This window comes from Populus trichocarpa, chromosome 11 (assembly GCF_000002775.5).
Source record: "Populus trichocarpa isolate Nisqually-1 chromosome 11, P.trichocarpa_v4.1, whole genome shotgun sequence".
Lineage (NCBI taxonomy): Eukaryota > Viridiplantae > Streptophyta > Magnoliopsida > Malpighiales > Salicaceae > Populus > Populus trichocarpa.
In genome coordinates, this window is record NC_037295.2 from 4,162,665 (window position 1) to 4,186,099 (window position 23,435).

At 35.0% G+C, this 23,435-nt stretch overlaps 3 protein-coding genes and 2 non-coding genes across 10 annotated transcripts; all 5 read left to right on the forward strand.

The window, feature by feature from the left end:
• Window positions 1-949: 949 nt before the first annotated feature.
• LOC18103020 (probable 2-carboxy-D-arabinitol-1-phosphatase) lies at window positions 950-3,959 on the forward strand. Its single transcript, XM_006377295.3, has 7 exons — window positions 950-1,251; window positions 2,141-2,292; window positions 2,386-2,505; window positions 2,588-2,687; window positions 2,952-3,091; window positions 3,175-3,254; window positions 3,502-3,959. Exons 1-7 carry the CDS (start codon window positions 1,110-1,112, stop codon window positions 3,626-3,628), a joined length of 861 nt encoding a protein of 286 aa, XP_006377357.1. The 5' UTR covers window positions 950-1,109; the 3' UTR covers window positions 3,629-3,959.
• Window positions 3,960-4,787: 828 nt separating this feature from the next.
• Window positions 4,788-4,870, forward strand: TRNAL-UAA (transfer RNA leucine (anticodon UAA)). The gene has a single exon. It is a non-coding gene; the product is annotated as a tRNA-Leu (tRNA).
• A 3,145-nt stretch (window positions 4,871-8,015) lies between these two features.
• LOC18103021 (pentatricopeptide repeat-containing protein At2g33760-like) lies at window positions 8,016-10,353 on the forward strand. Its single transcript, XM_006377296.3, is given in 2 exon segments — window positions 8,016-8,047; window positions 8,049-10,353. Coding segments are annotated over 2 exon segments (1,770 nt in total). The 3' UTR covers window positions 9,787-10,353.
• A 4,919-nt stretch (window positions 10,354-15,272) lies between these two features.
• Window positions 15,273-22,665, forward strand: LOC7471839 (callose synthase 11). Of its 6 annotated transcripts, XR_008056808.1 has the most exons (4): window positions 15,273-20,872; window positions 21,463-21,573; window positions 22,057-22,133; window positions 22,253-22,665. XR_008056808.1 is itself a non-coding variant. In XM_024611632.2 (2 exons), exon 1 carries the CDS (start codon window positions 15,523-15,525, stop codon window positions 20,857-20,859), a length of 5,337 nt encoding a protein of 1,778 aa, XP_024467400.1. In that variant the 5' UTR covers window positions 15,273-15,522; the 3' UTR covers window positions 20,860-20,872; window positions 22,253-22,665. The 6 variants fall into 6 exon arrangements, 1 of the variants encoding a protein (XP_024467400.1); XR_002984604.2 differs by lacking the exon at window positions 22,057-22,133 and having other exon boundaries at window positions 21,324-21,573; XR_002984603.2 differs by lacking the exon at window positions 22,057-22,133.
• On the forward strand, window positions 18,500-18,579 carry LOC112323438 (small nucleolar RNA J33). Its single transcript, XR_002976884.1, has one exon. It is a non-coding gene; the product is annotated as a small nucleolar RNA J33 (small nucleolar RNA).
• Window positions 22,666-23,435: the final 770 nt, after the last annotated feature.

A 23,435-nucleotide genomic window follows, 5' to 3' on the forward strand; every position in this document is an offset into this window, starting at 1 on the left:
TATCAATTAAAAAGTACACTATAAAATGACATGAGTCAAACCGGGTTAACACTCCAAACTTGTGACCTGAATCATATAACCAAGATAACTTAATAAAAAAACAATTTGAGTCAACTTAAGTTAACCCACCAATCATGCGACCCGAGTCATGAAGTTAAGATAACCACATAGAAAGTAAATTGAAACAAATTATGAAGTACAATTCTAATTAGCCTAATGTTGAAGGATAAAATAAAATAAAAACTAAAAATATTACGCAAATTAGCCTAGGGTTGCTCGTCAAACTTGTAACTCGAGTAATGAGACTATAATAACCTTATAAAAAAAAAATATAAAATTCAATTCTCATTAAATTAACTATTAAATGATAAAATTAAAATTAAAAAATAAAATATAATTTTTATTAAAAAACAATATACTATTAAAATAAATGGTATTATCTGAGATGAATTACAATTAATTACCATCTTTTTTATTGTGTTTTGTTAATAATAATAATAATAATCATAATTATTCATTATCATCATCATCATCATATTACGTGGAAGGTTTCGATTGTCAAATGGTTGGTTTTCTTAGTACCTTTACGGCATGGTATACTTTTGTGGGTATTTTAGACATTTCCTCTGTGATATTGATAAGGCTGTATAGCATTCATATACGGTTATGCATGCCACGTGTTCCCCTCATTATCTCTTTCGTAAACCTCTACCACAAGTATCAGGTTAGAGTAGATGGATGGAGGGATGGAGAGAGAGAGAGAGAGGAGAGGAAATGCAGAAACAGAGGGAGAAGAAAGAGAGAGAGAAATCACTTAGGGGTAACATCAGAACCTTTTAGAAACTAGAATGGTAACAGTGATAATTCTTAAACTATAACAGTAGAATTGAAACATTGATGAATTTATAGGGACGAAAATGAAGTTTGCCCTGGAAAGAAAAGGGGTCAAGCAAATATATCTGATCAACATTCACCATAGTCCCCAGTCAGTATTTCCTCGTCAATGCATCTAAACCACCAACTGACATGGTAGAGAGCCAAATGGGACATAAAAAAACAGAGAAGAACCATTAACATACACTTAGTTTTCGGACACATCTTACTGCAAGATGATTTGTGGAGTTCTCACCTTCAGAGCTCCTCTTTCTTCAAGCTGTTCATTCACTTGTGATTCAAAAAGACCTGCTAAGCATTCTGCCAGACTCAAAATTCAATGCTCAAATTCTAGTCCGGACATTCCTTTAACCGCCGGTAAGCTCTTGCTTTTGTACTTCTCCATTCTGTAAGCAATGGATTAAGTTTCCATTATAAATCCAATACACAAAATTGTAAAGAATCCAGTGTTCTAGCTATATGTTTCAACAAAGTTGTTTGCATGCTTTACTTTTGAGTGGTCTGGGATTAATTATGAGAATTTGGTTTTGCAATATGGTTAGCTCTGTGGCCTTTTTGACCTGTTAAAGGATGTAATTTTTCCTCAGTTGATCATTTTATGTACTCTCAGAATAGGGTGCTTGCTCTAGTTTTAGTCTTGCAGATATCATTATTGAAAGCCTTGCAAGTTTCTTGAGAATCTTCATATGACTTTCTTCTGTACACAAGTAACACAACCACCTCAGAACAAATAAGAATTGAGGCCTAGAAAATGTTGGTGTCCGAAAAGCCATCACACTAGGATTTCACCAACTCGTGCCTTGTAGTGATAGAGAGTACCAAGCCAGTTTGCAGGGTACTCAGTGTTCTGGTTGCAATTGCCTATTTGGAGAAATGAAGAAAGAAATTTATGAACTGTACCAATCTGAGAGATGGTAATAAGTATTTCCTGGGGAAAATCTCAACAGTGATAGGAGTTCAATAGGTTGCAGTTTTTCTATGTAATGAAATTAATGAAGCCATTGAGCACATATGGTGTTTGGCATAAAAGAAACCCTTTTTAGCATATTTTGTGTGAATGGCAATAGCATTACATAATCTTAGTATACATGACATGATGCCAACCTATAAGTGCACAAGGCATTTATGCATAATACCCCCTTCCCTCCATCTGCCGCGATCACAAGGCTTGCTCAATCAATCTTGTGAAGTGCTAGGTGAAGCTTGTTCCCAATTGAAGCTGATTTTTGTCATGGATTTATGACAGAGAAGATTGTAAATGACTCTTATTTGACTGGCGGTGCATATGATTTTGATAGAGCATCAACATCACTTACTCAGAAGTTATTATCATCTCCAAAGAAGGTTACTATTGTAAGGCACGGTCTTAGTTCTTGGAACAAAGAGAGTAGAGTTCAGGTTTTTAGCTTCTCTCTTGCAATTTGTGGATAAAAATTTCTTTTTTGACCATTCTCTGTAAGCTGCTAACCTGATTATGTTATGCGTACCTAGGGAAGCTCAAACTTATCTGTCTTATCAGAAACTGGAGTGAGGCAAGCGGAGAGGTGTAGGAAAGCCTTGGGAAATATGTACTTTGATCGGTGCTTTTCAAGTCCAATATCTCGTGCCAAGGTTTGATCAATGATTGCCATGATTGATATCCTAACTTTCAGTGTTTCTCTCTATCAAATTACAAACTTGGCATTCAATGCAGTCCACTGCCGAAGTCATATGGCAAGGGAGGGACGAGCCACTGGTTTTTCTGGATTCATTGAAGGAGGCCCATCTATTTTACCTTGAAGGCATGAAAAATGGTCTGTTCCTTTTGTTTTATTTGCTCAGCTACTGCTAAAGCTTGAGAATTTCTTCGTACAATTCTCTTGTTTACTCGTCAAGTTCTTTCTCACCCCATCACCAAGTTGTGGTGTTCATAAGTCATAACTCAGTCAAATTTGAAGAATGAGCAGTCAACTTTAATGAATAAAACTAGTCTCCACAATCTAGTGGAGAATAACACTGAACATGCATTTTTCTTTTCATTTCTATAAGACTAAATCACGTTCTGAATTTGGAGGCAGTGGATGCTAGGGAGAAATATCCAAAGGAGTACACAACATGGAGAGAAGATCCTGCTAATTTTACTGTCAATGGCATCTACCCTGTGCGAAAGCTATGGGGGACGGCTAGAGAAGCTTGGAAGGAAATATTGTTTTCGTCTGTGAGTAACTTTGCTTCTGATGGGTATACCTTATTAGTTTTCATGAAATGTTAAATCTACTGACTTGAAAATATTTTCTTCAGGGAGAAAACTTTTTGGTCATCACACATAAGTCAATATTGAGGGCATTGATCTGTACAGCTTTGGGGCTAAGTCCAGAGAGGTATGTGCTGGACTTGAAATAATTTCAGTATCCCTGTTTAAGGCATAATGATCCTTCTGGGATATCTACAGCTAGTTCTCAAATACCTGGAACATCTTTGAGCCTGGGGCTGTTTTTCGGTATTAAGTTTAATGTGGCCTTATTTAGACATTTTATTGAAGCCTGATTGCCACCATGCTTGAGTATACAACAGTAACACTTTTTGCTGCATACTTTCAGCTTATAAGTGCTTTATTTGTTGGTTCAGGTTCCGCTCAATTGATGTAAATAATGGTGGCATATCTGTGTTCACTTTCAACAAAAAAGGAGAAGCAATGCTTCAATCTTTGAACATGACAGCCCACATGTACAATGATCATACCTATGTTTACTGAAACTTCAAGACTTCACTTTTTGGCGAGGAAGAAAATTCTGCTGAAAGGAAACACACACCAGAAACAGGGATACAGTGCTCATGGAATGATAACGGGCAGAGTAAGTGATGCAACTTATGAATCATACCAACTTCATCTTTGTTTAGTTACCATGAGGAGTTAAGGATTGTAGTTTAGAAGTTGAAAAGGTGTATCGGATGCATATTCTTAGCCCACGCTATGGTCGCTTGTCCATGGTAAAGCATTTATCTGAATTCATTATGAGAAAACCTGCATTACTGTGGAATAGTATTCCTGCAAAGCCCTTTCCAGAATATTCATTTTCTCATTATTCTCTCTTCCAATGTTCTTTTCTCAGCTATCATTTTTCTCGTTGAAGAATGGATTCTTGCAAAGCAAGAGGGTTAAGGACTCGAGTTTGAGTCCCAACTTTGTGAATTCATTAACAATCACAAAAAATTGTATACTTGGAACTGATAAAGTGGCAGGCTTAGGAACCTGAAAAGCAGAGATGTGCTGAAGCTTTGTTTTGGCAAAGAGCTAATAACTTGTCCGGGAGTCGATGAACTGCTTGGTCTCAACCGTCCATTTTCTTGGTCATCATTTCCGGTATCATTTCTTGATTTAAAAAAAAAGGGTCATGAGGCAGTGAGAGCTGAGTGTATTCTAATAGAAATTACATATCACTGCAGAACTCTTTGGGCTGCCTTTGTTGAACAGTGATACAAGGAATTTATGGAAAACGAGAAGGGAAATGCGTGACCATTTTATTCTATGTGAAAGAAAAAAAGTTACTAGAAATGGACATCATATATTTGGTTTTTTCCATCAATATTATTGAAATGACAGAAGGAATGTTGCACAGGAGAAGGTGCAAGTGCCTTCAGGTTGCTGCTTTTCTTCTTTTTTCTGGTTTGAAGTCTTCTGTGCTCAAGTATCTGGCTGCCCACAAAATTAAAATACCCTCAAGCACCGGGAATCATCGTTTTAAGTTCTATAATTTGGTGCAAAATACAGTGTAAAAGTAAGTATAAATACCACATTAGTTATCCAAAGAATTTTGAAGGAGAAAGAAAAAGGTTATGGCCATAATTGCTGCGGGATAAGAATACATCGTTGAATATAATCATACTATGAAATTAAATTCGAGAAACAAACAGCAGGTTTGCCCGAGAGGTTAAGGGGGAAGACTTAAGATCTTCTGTACATAAGTACGCGTGGGTTCGAACCCCACAGCCTGCATTTTTATTTATTTTATTACTCGTACTTTATGGGCCTCTTAATATTTTCATCGTCTTTCTTTCTTTTTCCTTTTCAGGTTCTATGTTGAAATCTTTCTCGGTTCATTGATTTTTATCCCATTTGATCGAAAAATACTGAACGATGGCATAAAAGTCTATATCCAAATCACTCTAATATGAACAACCCATAATTTTTTTCATAAATTATATTTTAATTTGTACTAGAATTATTAGATATTTATACACACACACATAAAATCTTTATAGATAATGAAAAATTTATGGATGTTTCCCGGCTGAAGGTAGTTTTGGGCTACCCATTTGACTGCAAATGTGATCTCATCGGAAAGGTTGATGATGGAGGAGGTCAGTGATGGAGATGAGGGTGGTCATGGTGGTGTTCATGCAAGAAGGTCAAGAAAGGAGGCTGGGATGGGGAACGGTGGTGGGACTTTGAAGAAAAAGAAAAGTCGTCTCTGGTTATTATTCAAATTTCTGCCGTTGTTGTGAGATCTCTTGTCATTCAGGAGTGACAAATGGTGGTCGCAACGACAATGATTCCTCAGTTTTACTTTGGTTTCCTTCTAGATTATTCTCCCCCACTACGCGCATATCAGATCAAGTTTTATTGTGTGGTGTTAATTTAATATAACTTTGTCTATTTTATGAATTTAAAAATAATATAAATAATTGATAAAAATATAATTTAATTTTAAAATAATCAAAATAATATTTATTTTAAAATAATAAAACAATAATATATTAAATTGATTCAGGTTAACTTAGAGTAATTTGTCAAATCCACAATTCAGGTTATAAAATCAGTATATATCTATAAAAAATAAATCAAATCAGATTATAAATCTCAATTTTTATTCAACACAATATTAAATGTTGAAATTTTAAAAAAATTCAATTAGAAAAAGCAAAATAATAATTAAAGTCATCATGTCAAATTCATGACCCATATTATTAAATCAGAATAACCTCATAAAATATAAACCAAAATAAATTATGAAGTCTAATTTCTAATCAGTTCAATGTTAAATGATGAAATTAAAAAAAATAATTAAAAAAATAACTTAAAAAAATGACCTGAGTTAATCTCGTTAAGCCACTAAGTCAATGATCCATGTTATGGTACTGTAATAACATTATAGAAAGTATATTAAAATAAATTATAAAATCTAATTTATAACAATAATAAAATAAATTAAAAATTAAATTAAAAAAATTAAAAAATTAAATTAATTAGATTAATTTATTAAACTTGTGATTTAAATTATGATATTAAAATAATTAAAATTAAATAAATTATAATACTCGAGTCATTTAAATGTTAAAGAATGAATTTTTTTTAAAAAAAAAACCTTTTGTTCCGGTGAACAGTAATACATAAGGAGGGGAAAGGTGATTTACCATTCTCAATTATTTCTTATTAAAATGTAAAATATAATATATGTAAATATAAGAGTGAAGTGTTATTTAGGTAATGATGACATGTAGGATGTAGGTATAAGGTGGTGTTTTTGTCTAGGTGATGCTGACTTGTAGCACGTAGGTTGCTGTAGCAAGCACGCAGCGCCAAGCACGTGTTGAGCATATGACAAATTATTGCAGCACGTAGGTGGCAGTAAATATTATGTGTGCTACATACTTTAATTTATCGCGGATTTGTAACAATATATATAGATAATTTTATGTAGAAGATAAATATAAAGAGAGTTCAAATATTAATAATGTTCCTTGTAGATCAAAATATTAATTTCTTAATAGATCAGTAACAAAATTTGAAGATAAATTCTTCTTATTTCTTTTTCTTTTTTAATATCGTGAAGATAATATATTATATCATAAGTTTTTTAACTTAGGTTAAGTTACTAAACTTGTGATTTAGGCTTTAAAATCAAGATAATCTTATAAAATATAAATTAAAATAAATTATAAACTTTAATTCATAATTAATTCAATTAATTTAATGTTAAATAAAAAAATTTAAAAAAGATAAAACAATATGACCTTAGTTAATATAGATTAACTCGTCAAACCTATAAATTTATTTATAAAATCAAGAAAACATCATAGAAAAAAAAATTTAAAATAAATCATGATGCTTAAAATATTAAAATAATCAATTAAAAAAAAGATAAAAACAAACTCGAGTTAACCAATATTAACTCATCAGACTCGTAACTTGGGTTATGAAAATGAGATTACTTAAAAAAAATTAAAACAAATTACGAAACTCAATTCTCAATAAACTCAATATTAAAAAATAAAATTACAAAAAATTAATTAAAAAAACCTGAGTTAACCTGATTAACTTATTATCAAAGTCATGAGATTATGATAACCTCATAAAAAATAAATCAAAACAAATTATAAAAAATAATTCTTAATAAACCTGAAATTAAAGAATGCAATTTAAAAAAAACCAAAAAAAAAACCAAAGCATTATTTATGTGAGGAAATAAACAATGAATACATCTCCCTTTTAGTTTTTGTTAAGAAAATAATATTCATTTAATATCATATTAGAAATTTATTATTTTTTATAAACGTTTTGGTATATTTGTTATTATTTTAAAAAAGTTCCGGTAACAATTTAAAACTATTTTTATTGTAGTGGTATATTTGTTATTTTATCAAGTAATAAATTCTTTATATTTTTTAAAACTTTTGGCAACAATACACATTATTTTTTATGTCATTCTGCTAACTCTTAAAACAAATTTTTATTTAAACACTAGTATATCATATATAAGATTTCAAATTGGATAAACCTCAAATATATCGTATAATATTAAAATAATATCAGTCCTGCATCCAAAATATTTTTATATTAATTTTAAACAATTTTAATTTCGCAATTACATATTTTTAGTAGGATTACTTAAAGTAAATGTTAAATTTTCTATACAATGATGCTGGTTTTTTTTTTTTAATAAAAAATTATAATTTATATGAAAACATAAATAAAATCTCTTAGAATTAGATATATTTTTTTAATTAAAAAATCATGAAAGTTTAAAAATAAAATTAATACTAAAAAAATAAAAAGATTGTTTAATGGCAGTTTTGAGGATGTTTAAAAAAACGTTTCCTCACCCGCCAAAATAGCATAAAAACAGGGCAGCAGCAGATTCATGGCATACTTTCATGGAGACCAAACAACCCCATAAACTCCCACATTCTCCGGCCTACAATTTCCTTCTCCAAGCTGGACCACGTCTCTATCTTCTCCACCAAGTCCACGCCCACATTATAGTCTCTGGCTATGGTCGCAGCCGATCTCTTCTTACTAAGCTTCTCAATTTAGCTTGCGCTGCTGGCTCCATTAGCTACACGCGCCAAATCTTTCTCGCTGTCCCAAATCCAGATTCTTTCCTCTTCACTTCCCTTATCAAATCCACCTCCAAATCCCACAACTTCTCAATTTATTCCCTTTACTTCTATAGCCGCATGGTCCTTTCTAATGTTTCACCTTCAAATTATACTTTTACGAGTGTGATTAAATCTTGTGCTGATTTATCGGCTCTGAAACATGGTAGGGTTGTTCATGGGCATGTTTTGGTTCACGGGTTTGGATTGGATGTGTATGTTCAAGCTGCTTTGGTGGCTCTTTATGGGAAGTGTGGTGATTTGATTAATGCGAGGAAAGTGTTTGATAAAATACGTGAGAGAAGTATTGTGGCATGGAATTCAATGATTTCTGGGTATGAGCAAAACGGGTTTGCTAAAGAGGCAATTGGGTTGTTTGATCGAATGAAGGAAACGGGTGTTGAACCGGATTCGGCCACATTTGTGAGTGTTCTATCCGCTTGTGCTCACTTGGGTGCATTTAGTTTAGGGTGTTGGGTGCATGAGTATATTGTTGGTAATGGCTTAGATTTGAATGTGGTGCTTGGTACTTCGTTGATTAATATGTATATAAGGTGTGGGAATGTGAGTAAAGCGAGAGAGGTTTTTGATTCGATGAAGGAAAGGAATGTAGTGGCTTGGACGGCAATGATTTCTGGGTATGGAACAAATGGTTATGGTAGCCAAGCAGTTGAATTGTTTCATGAAATGAGAAGAAATGGATTATTTCCTAATAGTATTACATTTGTTGCTGTTTTGTCAGCATGTGCTCATGCAGGGTTAGTGAATGAAGGGCGCCGGTTGTTTGCAAGCATAAGAGAAGAGTATCACTTGGTGCCTGGGGTGGAGCATAATGTTTGCTTGGTGGATATGCTTGGTCGTGCAGGACTTCTCGATGAAGCATACAATTTTATCAAAGAAGAAATTCCTGAAAACCCAGCACCTGCTATTTTGACGGCGATGCTTGGAGCTTGCAAGATGCATAAGAATTTTGACCTTGGAGCACAAGTTGCTGAGCATCTCTTAGCTGCCGAACCAGAAAATCCAGCTCATTACGTGATACTCTCAAATATATATGCTTTGGCAGGTAGAATGGACCAGGTGGAAATAGTCAGAAACAATATGATTCGAAAATGCCTGAAGAAACAAGTTGGCTATAGTACAGTAGAAGTGGATCAAAAAACTTACTTGTTTAGCATGGGGGACAAGTCTCACTCTGAGACAAACGCGATTTATCATTATCTAGATGAGTTGATGTGGAAGTGTAGCGAAGCGGGTTACGTGCCAGTATCTGATTCAGTGATGCATGAATTGGAAGAGGAGGAGAGAGAATATGCACTTAGATACCATAGTGAGAAGCTCGCAATAGCATTTGGGTTATTGAAAACGAGCCATGGAACTCCTATCAGGATAGTGAAGAACCTTCGAATGTGTGAAGATTGTCATTCGGCCATTAAATTTATTTCAGCTATCTCCAGTAGAGAGATTATTGTCCGTGATAAGCTTCGCTTCCATCACTTCAAGGTCGGCTCATGTTCTTGTCTGGATTACTGGTGAAGGCTCCCTTTTGCATCTTTTAATCAAATATGAAATAAATATCATTTTGTGATGCCTTGATGTACCTTTCAAAATGGACTTGGAGACGCATCAAGATTCAATTGGTCAACAGGAGTCTCATCATATTGTGATTGGGAAAAGCAGAAACAAACATGAAGGGCATCGATTGTTCATTCTCAGTCAGGATCCTGTTCAGTTAGACATGAACAGGCTACCTTGTAGACATGGAGGATGAAGGAATCATCACCAAATTCGCAGTAGCGGACCTATTTCCTGAAATGTGGTCATTAACCAATTCCTTTTTGGATCATCCCATGAGAAGGTACTAATTCTTCGGTGTTCCTCGAAAAACTGTGCTGTTCACCATGTGATTGGTGGTCTAAGGCACTGCATCAACAGCAAATGCAGGAGTAAAAAGAAAAAGGAATAAGAAGACCAACCATCAATCGTGCATTTTTTTTATTTTTATTTTAAGAAGCTTCTATTAATTCAGTTCCGTGCATATGGAAAGATTTGCCTGGCAATTTCCAGCATTTCCGCAGGACAGTATTATGCAGCCTATTCTTATTGATTTTTTTTTTAAAATAGCACTTTAAAAAAATATTTAGCCAAATAACATCATTTAAAAAAAATGGTAAAATAATATATATATATATATATATATATATATATATATATATTATTAACATGGGTGTTCTGGTCAATTTACGTATATCTTGACTAATCCTACGGGCTCTGAAATTAATTAATGACTATATAAATTTCTAGTGGTCTTAAAGTTTATGAGACTCGAACTGATTACCTCTAGAAAGCAAATATAAAACCTGACCAGTTAAGATATATTTATCAAGATTGTAAAATAACATATTATATATATATATATATATGAAAAACATAAAGTTTAAATTTGTTGTTATTTAGGAACAGGAAATTTCAATTAAATTGTGAATTGTGATGCACAAATTAAGATAGAAAAGATGAGCGAGAAAAAAAGAAATAAAAAAGAGAATCTATAGGCATAGAAACTATGATTTTCATTCTTATTATGACACCATCAAAAAAAATCTTAGCGTGATGAATTCAACATTATTAAAAAAGACTATCAGCGATTACGCGAGCATGTCACAGATGTCTCATCAAGACGATAAAGATGATGGGTGGCCGACTTATCTTCTTGACAGCAAGTTGCTGCGTTTTTATAGAATCTACTGCTGCATAAAAGTACACATTGACACGCAAGTTATAGTTCAATCTTCTTCGCATTCAATAATACTTTGATGCAATCGAAGAGGTGTACTTTAACTTATTATATTTTAAATTTATTTTTAAAAAAATTTATCAGTTTAAGTTTTATAAATTATAGGGTTATTAGAATTTTATATAGTTGTTAATTTTAGAATATATAAAATTAATCAAAATATATATAAATTAGTCTGAAAATCCACATTAAATTAAAAAAAATATATTTCATGCTCAATAACTCAAACTTGTACTATTTCACAGTAGACCCATTTTTTAACGGAAAACATGTGTATTATTGAGTTTCTTTGAATATTTTGCTGTTAAATTCACAAGAACTCGTCACGGAGTGGACGAGGGCAGCTCTCTTTTCCCAAAGGAGAAAACAAAGCCAGTACAACTCTCTCCAAGTTCAAATCATAAAAAAAAAAAAAAAAAAAGGGGCAGGCAAGCAAGTGGAATCGGCAAATTGAACTTATTTTACCGTTTTTTTATTTATCGGGCATTAATTTTAATTTCATCGGAATTTATTTCACTGTTTCTTATTAGGTGTTAATTCCTTTATTGAAATTAATGCTATTGTTTCTTATAGGATATTAATCTCATCATCAGAATTAATTTTGGGTATTAATCCCTTTACTGAGAAATTACTTTCTTCCACTAAATATTTTTCAAATTAAATATAAAATAACATAATATATCTAAAACATTATAACAACAATATTACAAAAAAAATATATTAAGGTGTGGAACACCTATACGCAGTCATGATTTTTGAGTGCCTCCTTGCCACAACACGGTTTTAGAAGTCTCTCCTGTATTAATAAACATATCATATTTTCTTTTTATATTTATTACCAAATAAACTTTCATTTCCAAGCATTTATCTAATAATTTAAATTAACCAATAATAATCGGTTTGACTTATTTAATCAAAACTATCATCTTTCGGGTAGGTCATTTCAAATTAAAATTTTCATTCATTTCTATATTTTCCTAATTCTATCAATGAAGGAAATCTCACATAATCTCGCATATACAACTATTTCTTACACTCTTTTTTCTTTCCCGTTACTTTAAAAAATTCAGAATTTTAAATTAAAATTAATTCCAAATATGGGTTGAAAACTAACTAATTTCATATGGTTTGTTATAATTAACTCTTAACAATATTTGGTGTTTTAATTATAGTCAGAGTTCTAAAATTGGTTTCATGGATAGTTTATTTCTTTGGAAAACTAAAATATTTTTCTATATTTTTGAAGATAAATACTAAACCTAGTTTTGTCATCTTACAACAACATGTGGAATTTGTCCTACTACTCTCGGTTTAGATCTACTTTCTGTTTTTTTTCTATATCTAGAGTTTTATAACTTTAATTTATACAAAATCAGTTTTATTAAAAAGTTAACATCCCTAAATATAACTTTTATGTTGAGATAAATTTCAAATTTCATCATTTTCATACCTAAAAATTCCTTATAAATCAAGAGACAAAGGTATCTCGTCCATAAATTTTACAATCAATGAAATATCCTATACAATTGTATCATTTTATTACAAGTATTATACACACACACACATATATTGTGATATTATTGATATCAATTCTCTAAAACTCTTCATGCTCATTTACATTTTATTTAAATATCTAAAGTTAATTTATGCAAAACATTCATGTTAACAAAATTTCTGATTACATCACGACATTTCAATAAAAAATTCAAATTATAATTAAATTCTTTTAAAAATCATTTCCCTACATAAAATGCATTAATTTACAACAATTTAATTCAATTAGATGCATGCATCAACAACAAAGGCAGGAGTAAAAATAAACGGGAATAAGAAGACCAACCATCAATCATGCACTAGTGTAGGTAGGGGCGGAGGTGGTAGCATTTGATAGGAGAAGTCAAAATTAATATAATAAAATATATTATTAAAAATTGTATTTATTTAAAATAAAAATATCATACTATTTCATATTTAAATACTAAATAAATAAAAATATATTTTGCAGCGGCCCTTGCCTCTTCCTGCTTCCTCCCCCTGAGTGTAGGCTTATACATAATATCTCACTTAAAAAATAATGTGAAAATGGAGATGGAGCCCACCATTGCATGTAAACCCTTGTGCACGCAGACCCATATATCTTTTTAAAAGAATGAAAACTCCCTTACGAAGTGGTAAAGAAGGGTTTTTTTTTTTTTTTTTTTTGCGGGTGTTGATAAAAGATACAACAAGAAGACTTTATGTAGCTAGATTATAAACCTTTTTAAATTTAGATTTTGTAATTTTCATCAATTAGAGTTTAATGGGATCTAAGTCTTTAATCATAACTTATAAATTTTATACAAAACAAGATTTATAAACCTTTTTAAATTTAGATTTTGTAATTTTCATCAATTAGAGTTTAATGGGATCTAAGTCTTTAATCATAACTTATAAATTTTATACAAAACAAGATACATTAATTTAAAAAACATAACATGGTATATGTAGTGAACACTTTCCGGCTGCAAAACATGATGCAGTTAGGGGTGAAAAAAAACCCGAAAAATCGGTTAAATTGGAAAAATAATAATAAAAAAAACCAAACTGTGAAAAAAAACTAATTAGAATTTTGAAAAAACCTACCGGTTCGGTTCGGTTTTGATTTTATAAGTCTAAAACAAAAAAACTGAATTCAAATCGAAAAAAAACCGGGAAAAAACCGAGTCAAATCGGAAAAAACCGAGCCAAACCGATTTTTGTTCTAAAATAACCGAACCAAAACTGATTAATTTGAACCGGTTCCAGTTCGGTTTTGATTTCTTTTTTAAAAAATTAATTTGATTAATTTTTTAATAAAAATCAAACTGAAAATCCTCTAGATGCTGCTATTTCACCAAGATTTGCCTGCAAGGTTAGTAAAACAACAATGCCATTTAATTTGGAGATTATTTAAAAATATAATAGTGGTTGTTTTTTAAAATATTTTTTATTTGGAAATGTATTAAAATAATATTTTTAATTTTTTTAAAATTATTTTTGATATTAATATATCAATATAAATATACTAAAAAAATATTAATTTAAAATAAAAACAAATTCAAATTGTTTTTTAAAAAACTTTTAAAATACAAGATCAATATGACCACAAATGCCTTCTTCACACATTTGAGCCCACCCACACGCGAGTGCACTGTCATCAAGCTCGAGCTGACAGATTCTGTAAGTAAGACGCACAGAAATGTTTTGTTGGGTAGCGCCCAACAACCAAAAGTCATGATGGCAAATACAAAAACAAAGAACTTTGTATTACGCACCCACGTGATGCTTAATCACTTTTTAGGCAAAAACAAAATTGAAAAAAAATTGAAAAGTTGAAGGGTATAAATGTGTTTTATTTTTTTAAGAAAAAAAAGGTTACTACTACTAGATTTGAATCCTAAACAATAAGACCTCAATTGAAATCATACATAAACATCGAGGACTGATATGTAGTTATCTCAAACTTTTCCAACTTGCACTACCGTTACAGCTCAGACGAAAGGCCCCACCACAAAATTAAATTAAATTAAATTAAAGAAACCACAATCAATAAATCCGAGACATTCCCCCATAACGTCTATTTTTTGAGTTTCACACTAGATCTATCCAATCAAAACCAGCCAGATCAGCATGTTTTCCATCTCTATTATTATAAGTAAAAAGGATTAAAGAATATCCCCCATGCATTATTTTATCGTCCTTTCTCTTTTCTCCTTTTTAATTCCTAGAAAATCCCGTCAAGGCAAGTCCTTGACTGGTGGGCTCCCACATGATTCCCCGCTCTCACTACCTCACTGATTGCTCCGTGCACGTCACTTCTTTAATAGCGCGTGCTCTAACATCACAACATTTTCAGGTAGCCTTAGCCACGTATCAGTTCCCATACTTTTCTCTATACTCGAAATCAGTACACAAAAAGTATAAGTATTTCAATTTTACCATCCAACATCCATTTTGTCCCTCTTTCTACAGGGAAAAGCTCATTACATTTGGTTGGGCTGCAATGCCCACTATCTTACTAGAGTAAAACAAGCACTTTGAAAAAGTTAGTCATGGAATAAATATGATGATTAAGGATCAAATTAGACGATTGGTGTACGGTAAGGACTATAATTGTATGATTTAAAACTCTAGGGACTTCTTTGAAAGGATCTGAAACCTCAACGAAAACAGAAAGCCGTGATCTCCACTTTCACTTCAACTTTTGAAAATTTCTCTTCTTGTGTTATCCAAAGCCAAAAACTGGTGCAGCGCTTGCAGCTTTCCTTTCTCCTCCTTAAAACAGTGCTTAACCAAAAAAGAAAAGAAAAGAAAAGGAAAACCACCAGCTTTCTCTCTCTCCTTAGACTTCACTCTCCTCTTCTTCCTTACCATAAGAAAACCAAGCTGAGATGAAGTCAGCAGCGGCTACACCGCAGGCATTTGTAGACTGAACCAACTCAGCCAACCTGTTCCTTACCATGGACGTAGGGCAGCGGCCTTATCCCACGCGCGTTCGGAGTGATCTCCACGCGCGACCTCAACCACCACCACCACCAGAACCGTCAGTCTACAACATAATCCCAATCCACGACCTACTCACGGACCACCCTTCTCTGCGGTATCCGGAGGTCCGAGCAGCTGCCTCTGCCCTCCGCACAGTCGGCGACCTCCGTAAACCACCGTATGTAACATGGGACCCGCACTGGGACTTGATGGACTGGCTTGGTGTCTTCTTTGGGTTTCAGAACGACAGCGTTAGGAACCAGAGAGAACACCTAGTTCTTCACTTAGCAAACTCCCAAATGCGGCTTGAAAAGCCGCCGCCTGTCCCTGACGCTCTCGACCCCGCCGTTGTCCGCCGGTTTCGGAAGAAATTGTTGGGAAACTACACTTCTTGGTGCTCTTATTTGAGGCGTAAGTCGGAGGTGATTCTACCGAAAGCTACGAATGATAATAGTCTTCGCCGTGAATTGCTTTATGTTGGGCTTTTTCTCCTTGTTTGGGGAGAATCTGCAAATCTGCGCTTCGTGCCGGAGTGTATTTGTTATATTTATCATCATATGGCAATGGAATTGAATAAAGTTCTTGATGATTGGCCTGACCCTAATACGGGCAGGGCTTTTTTGCCTTCAATTTCTGGTGATTGTGCGTTTTTGAAGAGTATTGTTATGCCATTTTATAAGACTATTAAGACTGAGGTTGAGAGTAGTCGAAATGGGAGTAAGCCGCATTCGGCTTGGAGGAATTATGATGATATAAATGAGTTTTTTTGGAGTAGGAGGTGTTTTAGGAAGTTAAAATGGCCTATTGATTTCTCGTGTAATTTTTTCGCTGATGTTGAGAAGATTAGGAGAGTAGGGAAGACAGGTTTTGTGGAGCAAAGGTCATTCTGGAATGTGTTTAGGAGTTTCGATAAGCTTTGGGTTCTGCTGATTTTGTATTTCCAAGCTAGTCTGATTGTTGCTTGGGAGAGGACTGAATATCCGTGGCAGGCGTTGGAGAGGCGAGATGTTCAGGTTGAGTTGCTGACTTGTTTTATTACTTGGTCTGGGCTTAGATTTGTGCAGTCGGTGCTTGATGCAGGGACGCAGTATAGCCTGGTTTCGAGGGAAACATTGCTGCTAGGGGTGAGGATGGGGTTGAAAGGTATGGCTGCTTTGACGTGGACCGTGGTGTTTGGAGTCTTTTATGGGAGGATTTGGAGTGCAAAGAATTCTGCTGGGTTTTGGTCTTCTGAGGCAGACAGGAGAATAGTGACATTTCTTGAGGCTGCCTTTGTGTTTGTTATCCCTGAGTTGCTGGCACTGTTGTTTTTTGTTCTTCCTTGGATTAGGAATGCCCTTGAAGAATTGGATTGGAGTATTTTGTATGTGTTCACTTGGTGGTTTCACACTCGGATTTTCGTGGGACGTGGACTGCGGGAAGGGCTTCTTAACAATATCAGTTATACATTGTTTTGGATTGCAGTATTGGCTTCGAAATTTGTGTTCAGCTATTTCCTTCAAATCAAGCCCCTGGTTGCCCCAACGCAGGCTCTTTTGGATCTCGGGCGGGTGTCTTACAATTGGCATGAGTTTTTCAGTAGCAGTAACAGAATCTCAGTTGTGCTTTTGTGGCTGCCTGTTGTTCTAATTTATTTAATGGATTTGCAAATCTGGTATGCTATTTTCTCTTCATTTGTTGGTGCAGCAATTGGGTTGTTTTCTCACTTGGGTGAGATTAGGAATGTTGAACAGCTTAGGCTTAGGTTTCAGTTCTTTGCTAGTGCTATGCAATTTAATCTCATGCCTGAAGAACAGTTGCTAAGTCCTAAGATGACACTGGTGAAGAAGCTCCGTGATGCAATCCACAGATTAAAGCTAAGATATGGACTTGGCCAGCCTTACAGAAAGATTGAATCAAGCCAAGTGGAGGCAACTAGATTTGCCTTGATATGGAATGAGATTGTGACAACATTTCGGGAAGAAGATCTCATCAGTGATCGGGAATTTGAACTCTTAGAACTGCCACCTAATTGTTGGAGCATTAGGGTTATTCGCTGGCCATGCATCTTGCTCAGCAATGAGTTGTTGCTTGCCCTGAACCAGGCAAAAGAGCTGGCAGATGCGCCTGATAGGTGGATTTGGTTGAAGGCAAGTCAAAGTGAGTATAGACGGTGCGCTATAATTGAAGCATATGATAGCATCAAGTATTTGCTTCTTACGGTTGTTAAACGGGGCACCGAAGAGAATTCTATTGTTGCAAAAATTTTTCAAGAAATAGATGAGAAAATACACATCGAGAAGTTCACCGAGTCTTACAAGATGAATCTTCTAGAAGATATTCTTTCAAAATTAATATCACTTGTTGAGCTTCTGATGAGACCATGGAAAGATCTTAGCAAAGCAGTGAATATATTGCAGGCTTTGTATGAGATTTATGTTCGAGAATTTCCAAAAAGTAAGAGGAACACTCTGCAATTGAAACAAGATGGTTTGGCCCCTCATGGTCCAGCTTCTGGTGAAGGGCTGCTCTTTGAGGATGCTATTGAGTTTCCTGATGCTGAGGATGAATTCTTCAATAGGCAGGTACGTCGTTTGCACACAGTTCTTACTTCTAGAGACTCAATGCATGATGTCCCAAAGAATATCGAGGCAAGGCGACGTATTGCCTTCTTTAGCAACTCAGTGTTCATGAACATGCCTCATGCTCCCAATGTGGAGAAAATGATGGCTTTCAGTGTTCTGACGCCTTACTATGAGGAAGATGTGTGCTTTGGCAAACAAGACATTCGAACCCCCAATGAAGATGGCATTTCCATAATCTTTTATCTGCAGAAAATCTATGAAGATGAGTGGAATAATTTTATGGAGCGCATGCGCAGAGAGGGAACGGAGAATGAGAACGAAATCTGGGAGAAGAGGTCTAGGGATCTCCGACTTTGGGCTTCGCACAGAGGCCAGACACTATCCCGCACTGTGAGGGGAATGATGTATTATTATCGAGCACTTAAGACACTTTCCTATTTAGATTCGGCATCTGAGATGGATATAAGGATGGGCACACAAGAACTTGCTTCTCATCACTCATTGAGAAACAATCGTGGTTTGGATGGTCTTAACTCAATCAAGCCACCCTCTGCACCTAAACTGACCAAAGCTAGCAGCAATGTCAGTCTTTTGTTTAAAGGGCATGAGTATGGGAGTGCTCTGATGAAATTTACATATGTAGTCGCCTGCCAGTTGTATGGACAGCAAAAGGCAAAGCCAGACCACCGTGCTGAAGAGATTCTATATCTCATGAAAAACAATGAGGCCCTTCGAGTTGCTTATGTTGATGAGGTTAACTTGGGGAGAGATGGAGTGGAGTATTATTCAGTTCTTGTGAAGTATGATCAGCAGCTGCAGAGAGAAGTGGAGATTTATCGGATCAGATTACCTGGTTCCATAAAGATTGGAGAAGGGAAGCCTGAAAATCAGAACCATGCTATAATCTTTACTCGTGGTGATGCACTCCAGACCATTGACATGAACCAGGATAATTACTTTGAAGAGGCACTGAAGATGCGGAATTTGCTGGAGGAATTTAAAGCCTTTTATGGTATCAGGAGACCAACCATTTTAGGAGTCCGTGAGAATATCTTCACTGGTTCAGTGTCCTCACTTGCTTGGTTCATGTCTGCTCAGGAAACAAGTTTTGTGACCCTGGGGCAGCGTGTTCTTGCAAACCCTTTGAAGGTGCGAATGCATTACGGTCACCCAGATGTGTTTGATAGGTTCTGGTTCTTGCCTAGGGGTGGAATCAGCAAGGCTTCCAAAGTTATCAATATCAGTGAAGATATATTTGCTGGCTTCAATTGCACGCTTCGAGGTGGCAATGTGACTCACCATGAGTATATACAGGTAGGTAAGGGAAGGGATGTTGGCTTGAATCAGATTTCGATGTTTGAGGCAAAGGTTGCAAGCGGCAATGGTGAGCAGGTTTTGAGCAGGGATGTATATCGGTTGGGCCACAGATTGGATTTCTTCCGGATGCTTTCTTTTTACTTCTCAACTGTTGGGTTCTACTTCAACACGATGATGGTGGTCCTGACTGTTTACACATTCTTATGGGGTCGCCTTTATCTTGCTCTCAGTGGTGTTGAGAAATATGCGCTGAAACATAGCAGCAACAACAAGGCTCTTGGCACAATTCTGAACCAGCAGTTCATTATCCAGCTAGGACTCTTCACTGCCCTCCCAATGATTGTAGAGAACACACTTGAGCATGGATTTCTTCCAGCACTGTGGGACTTTCTGACAATGCAGTTGCAGCTAGCCTCACTTTTTTACACGTTCTCCATGGGAACTCGTTCCCATTTCTTTGGTCGGACTATTCTTCATGGGGGTGCCAAATACCGAGCAACGGGTCGTGGTTTTGTGGTGCAGCACAAGAGCTTTGCTGAGAACTATAGACTCTATGCACGAAGCCATTTTGTGAAGGCAGTTGAACTTGGAGTCATTCTAACAGTTTATGCTGCCAACAGCCCATTGGCTCGGAATACTTTTGTTTACATTGCCATGACTATATCTAGCTGGTTCCTTGTGATTTCATGGATAATGGCCCCCTTCGTGTTCAATCCTTCTGGTTTTGACTGGCTAAAGACTGTATATGACTTTGGAGGTTTTAACAATTGGATATGGTATAGTGGTGGGGTGTTCACAAAAGCAGAACAAAGCTGGGAAACATGGTGGTATGAAGAACAGAGCCATCTGAGAACAACTGGTCTTTGGGGGAAGCTACTGGAGATTATTTTAGATCTTCGTTTCTTCTTCTTCCAATATGGTGTCGTATATCATCTTGACATTTCTGGTGGAAGCACCAGCATAGTCGTTTACTTGATATCTTGGACATACATGGTTGTGGCGGTTGGGATTTATGTGATCATTGCTTATGCCAGCGACAAATTTGCAGCCAAGGAGCACATCAAATATCGTCTAGCACAGCTTATAGTCATCGTGCTTATAGTACTTGTGGTTGTTTTAATGCTGAAATTCACTAATTTGACAGTTCTTGATCTTGTGAGTAGCCTTTTGGCATTCATCCCAACAGGGTGGGGCTTTATTTGCATTGCCCAGGTACTTAGACCATTTCTGGAGTCCACTGTTGTGTGGGATACTGTGGTGTCCTTGGCTCGGCTGTATGATTTGCTGTTTGGGGTAATTGTTATGGCTCCTGTTGCATTGCTGTCTTGGTTGCCTGGATTCCAGTCAATGCAGACAAGGATCCTATTTAACGAGGCATTCAGCCGAGGACTCCAAATATCTCGTATCCTCACTGGAAAGAAGTCTAACTGATATATAACTTGAGGTGATTTCTTCTATCTCGAACATTTCATGGACTTCTGGAGTACTCCATATTGCTATTTCTCATTGGCTGTATGTCCATTTAAGTGAATATTGTGATTGAGTTGGATTAATTTTGTGTTTCATGTATTCTTAAGTTAATCTTTACTGTTGAAGTTTAAACCATAAAGATTTTTTTTCAATTATTGCTCTTTTTTCCCCTTGAAAACGTGGGGTTTGTTTTTTGTGAAGAATCCATGGGGTGCTTCGCTGATCTTCCACGGAGATTCAATTATTTGTTCCGTCATGAATATCCTGCTGAATGACATTTTTTGGTTATATTCAATGACAGCTATTTCTCTGTACCGTTCCCTATAAGAGCATTCACTTTCACCCCTTGTATGTTCGGATATAAAGAGTTGTGTTACAAAAAGTTGAGCTAATCAGTAGCCTTAAGCTGGGCTTTTCTTGTGCAGTCTACTAATCTACTTTACTTGATGGAACTCATATCAGCTTGAGACATCCTGAGGGAAATCTTGGTTTGTTTAAGTTATGAGTATCCCAAGTGGGAATTTTATTAGAGTGAATCTCTAGTTTAACCGAAAAATGTCCTAGGTGAGCCAAGAAACAGGCTGCTCAAGATGGACTGTCATTCAGTTAATCCCAAGCTGACACCGACAACTTCCTGGAATGCCAAAACTATCATAATTATCAAGCCATCAAAGGGTAAATTGTATTCAGACTTAAAAACCTTGGTCATTCTGTATATGCTATTACTCTGATTGTTGCTGGATCCTACCTGTCCTATCGTAAATGTTTCCCAAAGCAGATTTGGGAAGAGCCTATTTTTGTTGCTTTCTTGCTTTTCGTGCTCACAGAACATGACTTGTAATCTTTTACTGCCAATTCTTGCATGAATCATAAGAACATCACATACTGCACCCTTCATATGTTTGCTGGTTCCAAATCAGCAACTTGCTTTTGGCACCTGTGCTTTGCCTGCTGTCAGTGCTTTTTCACATTTAATGTGCAATTTTTATGAGAATTGTGTGTGATCCTGAGAGTTACTGCCAGAATTGCATATTGAAAATTAATGAATTCTCGGACTTGCCTATTTGATTCAATCTATGACATTGCTCAAACAAATTTTTTATTTAATTTTGAATGATGCAAACAAATTTTTGATTGTCAAAAGAATGCTTATTCCAGCTGTATGTTAAATGAAGTTGGAGATTCCTCACAACTGCTTACTGGATTTTGCAATGCGAGCACTATAAATTGTGCACGTAAGTACTGCCATGCTTTATGACAATTATGCATCTATGCAATTCATTTTTTTCTCTCTCTGCCTGGTTGATTGTTGCTATTCGTATATGAAATTAACAAAGATTTTATTACATCTCAGGTTTCTAGGTCGGACTAGAGAACAGAAGTAGACAGGGTGGTGGACTCCTTTCCCACAGACCAAGGGTTTTATTCTATGCTGCTGCTGTTACCTGATCTTTACAACTGTCAACTTCATCTGCTGCTGCCATATCAGATCATGTTGTTGCATTCGACTCATTTCAAGATCTTTCTGCTTGTACAGAATAATTAGAAATGATTCACAGGAATTTTGATCCAGCCACGCTTTTATTCTTTTCATGACTTCGTAAATATTATTGATATGGTAAGCTCCAGTGCTAGCTTGTTAGGAGTAGTGCCAAGTATATTGCCAGTAATTCTCTTGAATTCCTTGCTTGTTATTCTGTTGCACTTGTGAGCATCGAATATTGATTGAATTGCTTTAAATATGAATTCCGCGTAAAACATTTAGAATCTTGGCTTTGAAATACTCAAGTGTTTGCATAGGCTGAGCTAAGAGCTGCATTGTTTGTGTTATTGAATCTTCATGATCAAAGCATAAAAAAGGTGATACTTTAGGGTTCAGATTTCAGAGATGAGAACTCTTAGAAGCAGGGGCTAAATTCATTGTTTAGCATAAATGATATGACCTGCTCTCCTTATCCCCTGTTGATGCCATAGCCAAACTCCACCAGCCTAAACTTGAAATGTGAGAAGGAGTCAAATTTGAACTGCAGTCTCATCGAGTTCATGTTGGCAATTGTTTTTTTTTGCAGCAGGAACTCATATAGCGTAACGTATTGTTCCACCCTTGTGTTTGTAAAAATTTCTCAATTTCATCACTCTTAATAATTTTTCAATTTCTCATGTATACAATCCATTTTTTTATTTTTTATTTAAAAAAAAAACTCCTGACGATTAGTCTAAATCACAGCCAAATAATATTTGACTTGAAAAATAAGGATGTACTGAAAGCATACATGTTAAGTTAGTTGATCCCGCATTGTAATTTTAATTTGGTGAGAAACTCATTAATTCCACATTTTTTTTTCGACATTCCTTTATTTTCCATATCAATATTATTGACAGTGAATCAAATAGTTGTTTTCAACCTGTTTATCTTTTTATTTTATTTTTATTTTAAATTAATTTTTTTTGATATTTTTAGATTATTTTGATATGTTAATGTTAAAAATAAATTTTAAAAAATATTATTTTAAAATGTTTTCAAGTACAAATTTTTT

Coding starts and splice junctions, on each gene's coding strand:
- LOC18103020 (XM_006377295.3), top strand. CDS start 1,110: ATGATTTGTGGAGTTCTCACCTTCAGAGCTCCTCTTTCTTCAAGCTGT. Junction 2,293..2,385: donor ACAAAGAGAGTAGAGTTCAG/GTTTTTAGCTTC, acceptor ATGCGTACCTAG/GGAAGCTCAAACTTATCTGT. Junction 3,092..3,174: donor AGGAAATATTGTTTTCGTCT/GTGAGTAACTTT, acceptor TATTTTCTTCAG/GGAGAAAACTTTTTGGTCAT.
- LOC7471839 (XM_024611632.2), top strand. CDS start 15,523: ATGGACGTAGGGCAGCGGCCTTATCCCACGCGCGTTCGGAGTGATCTC.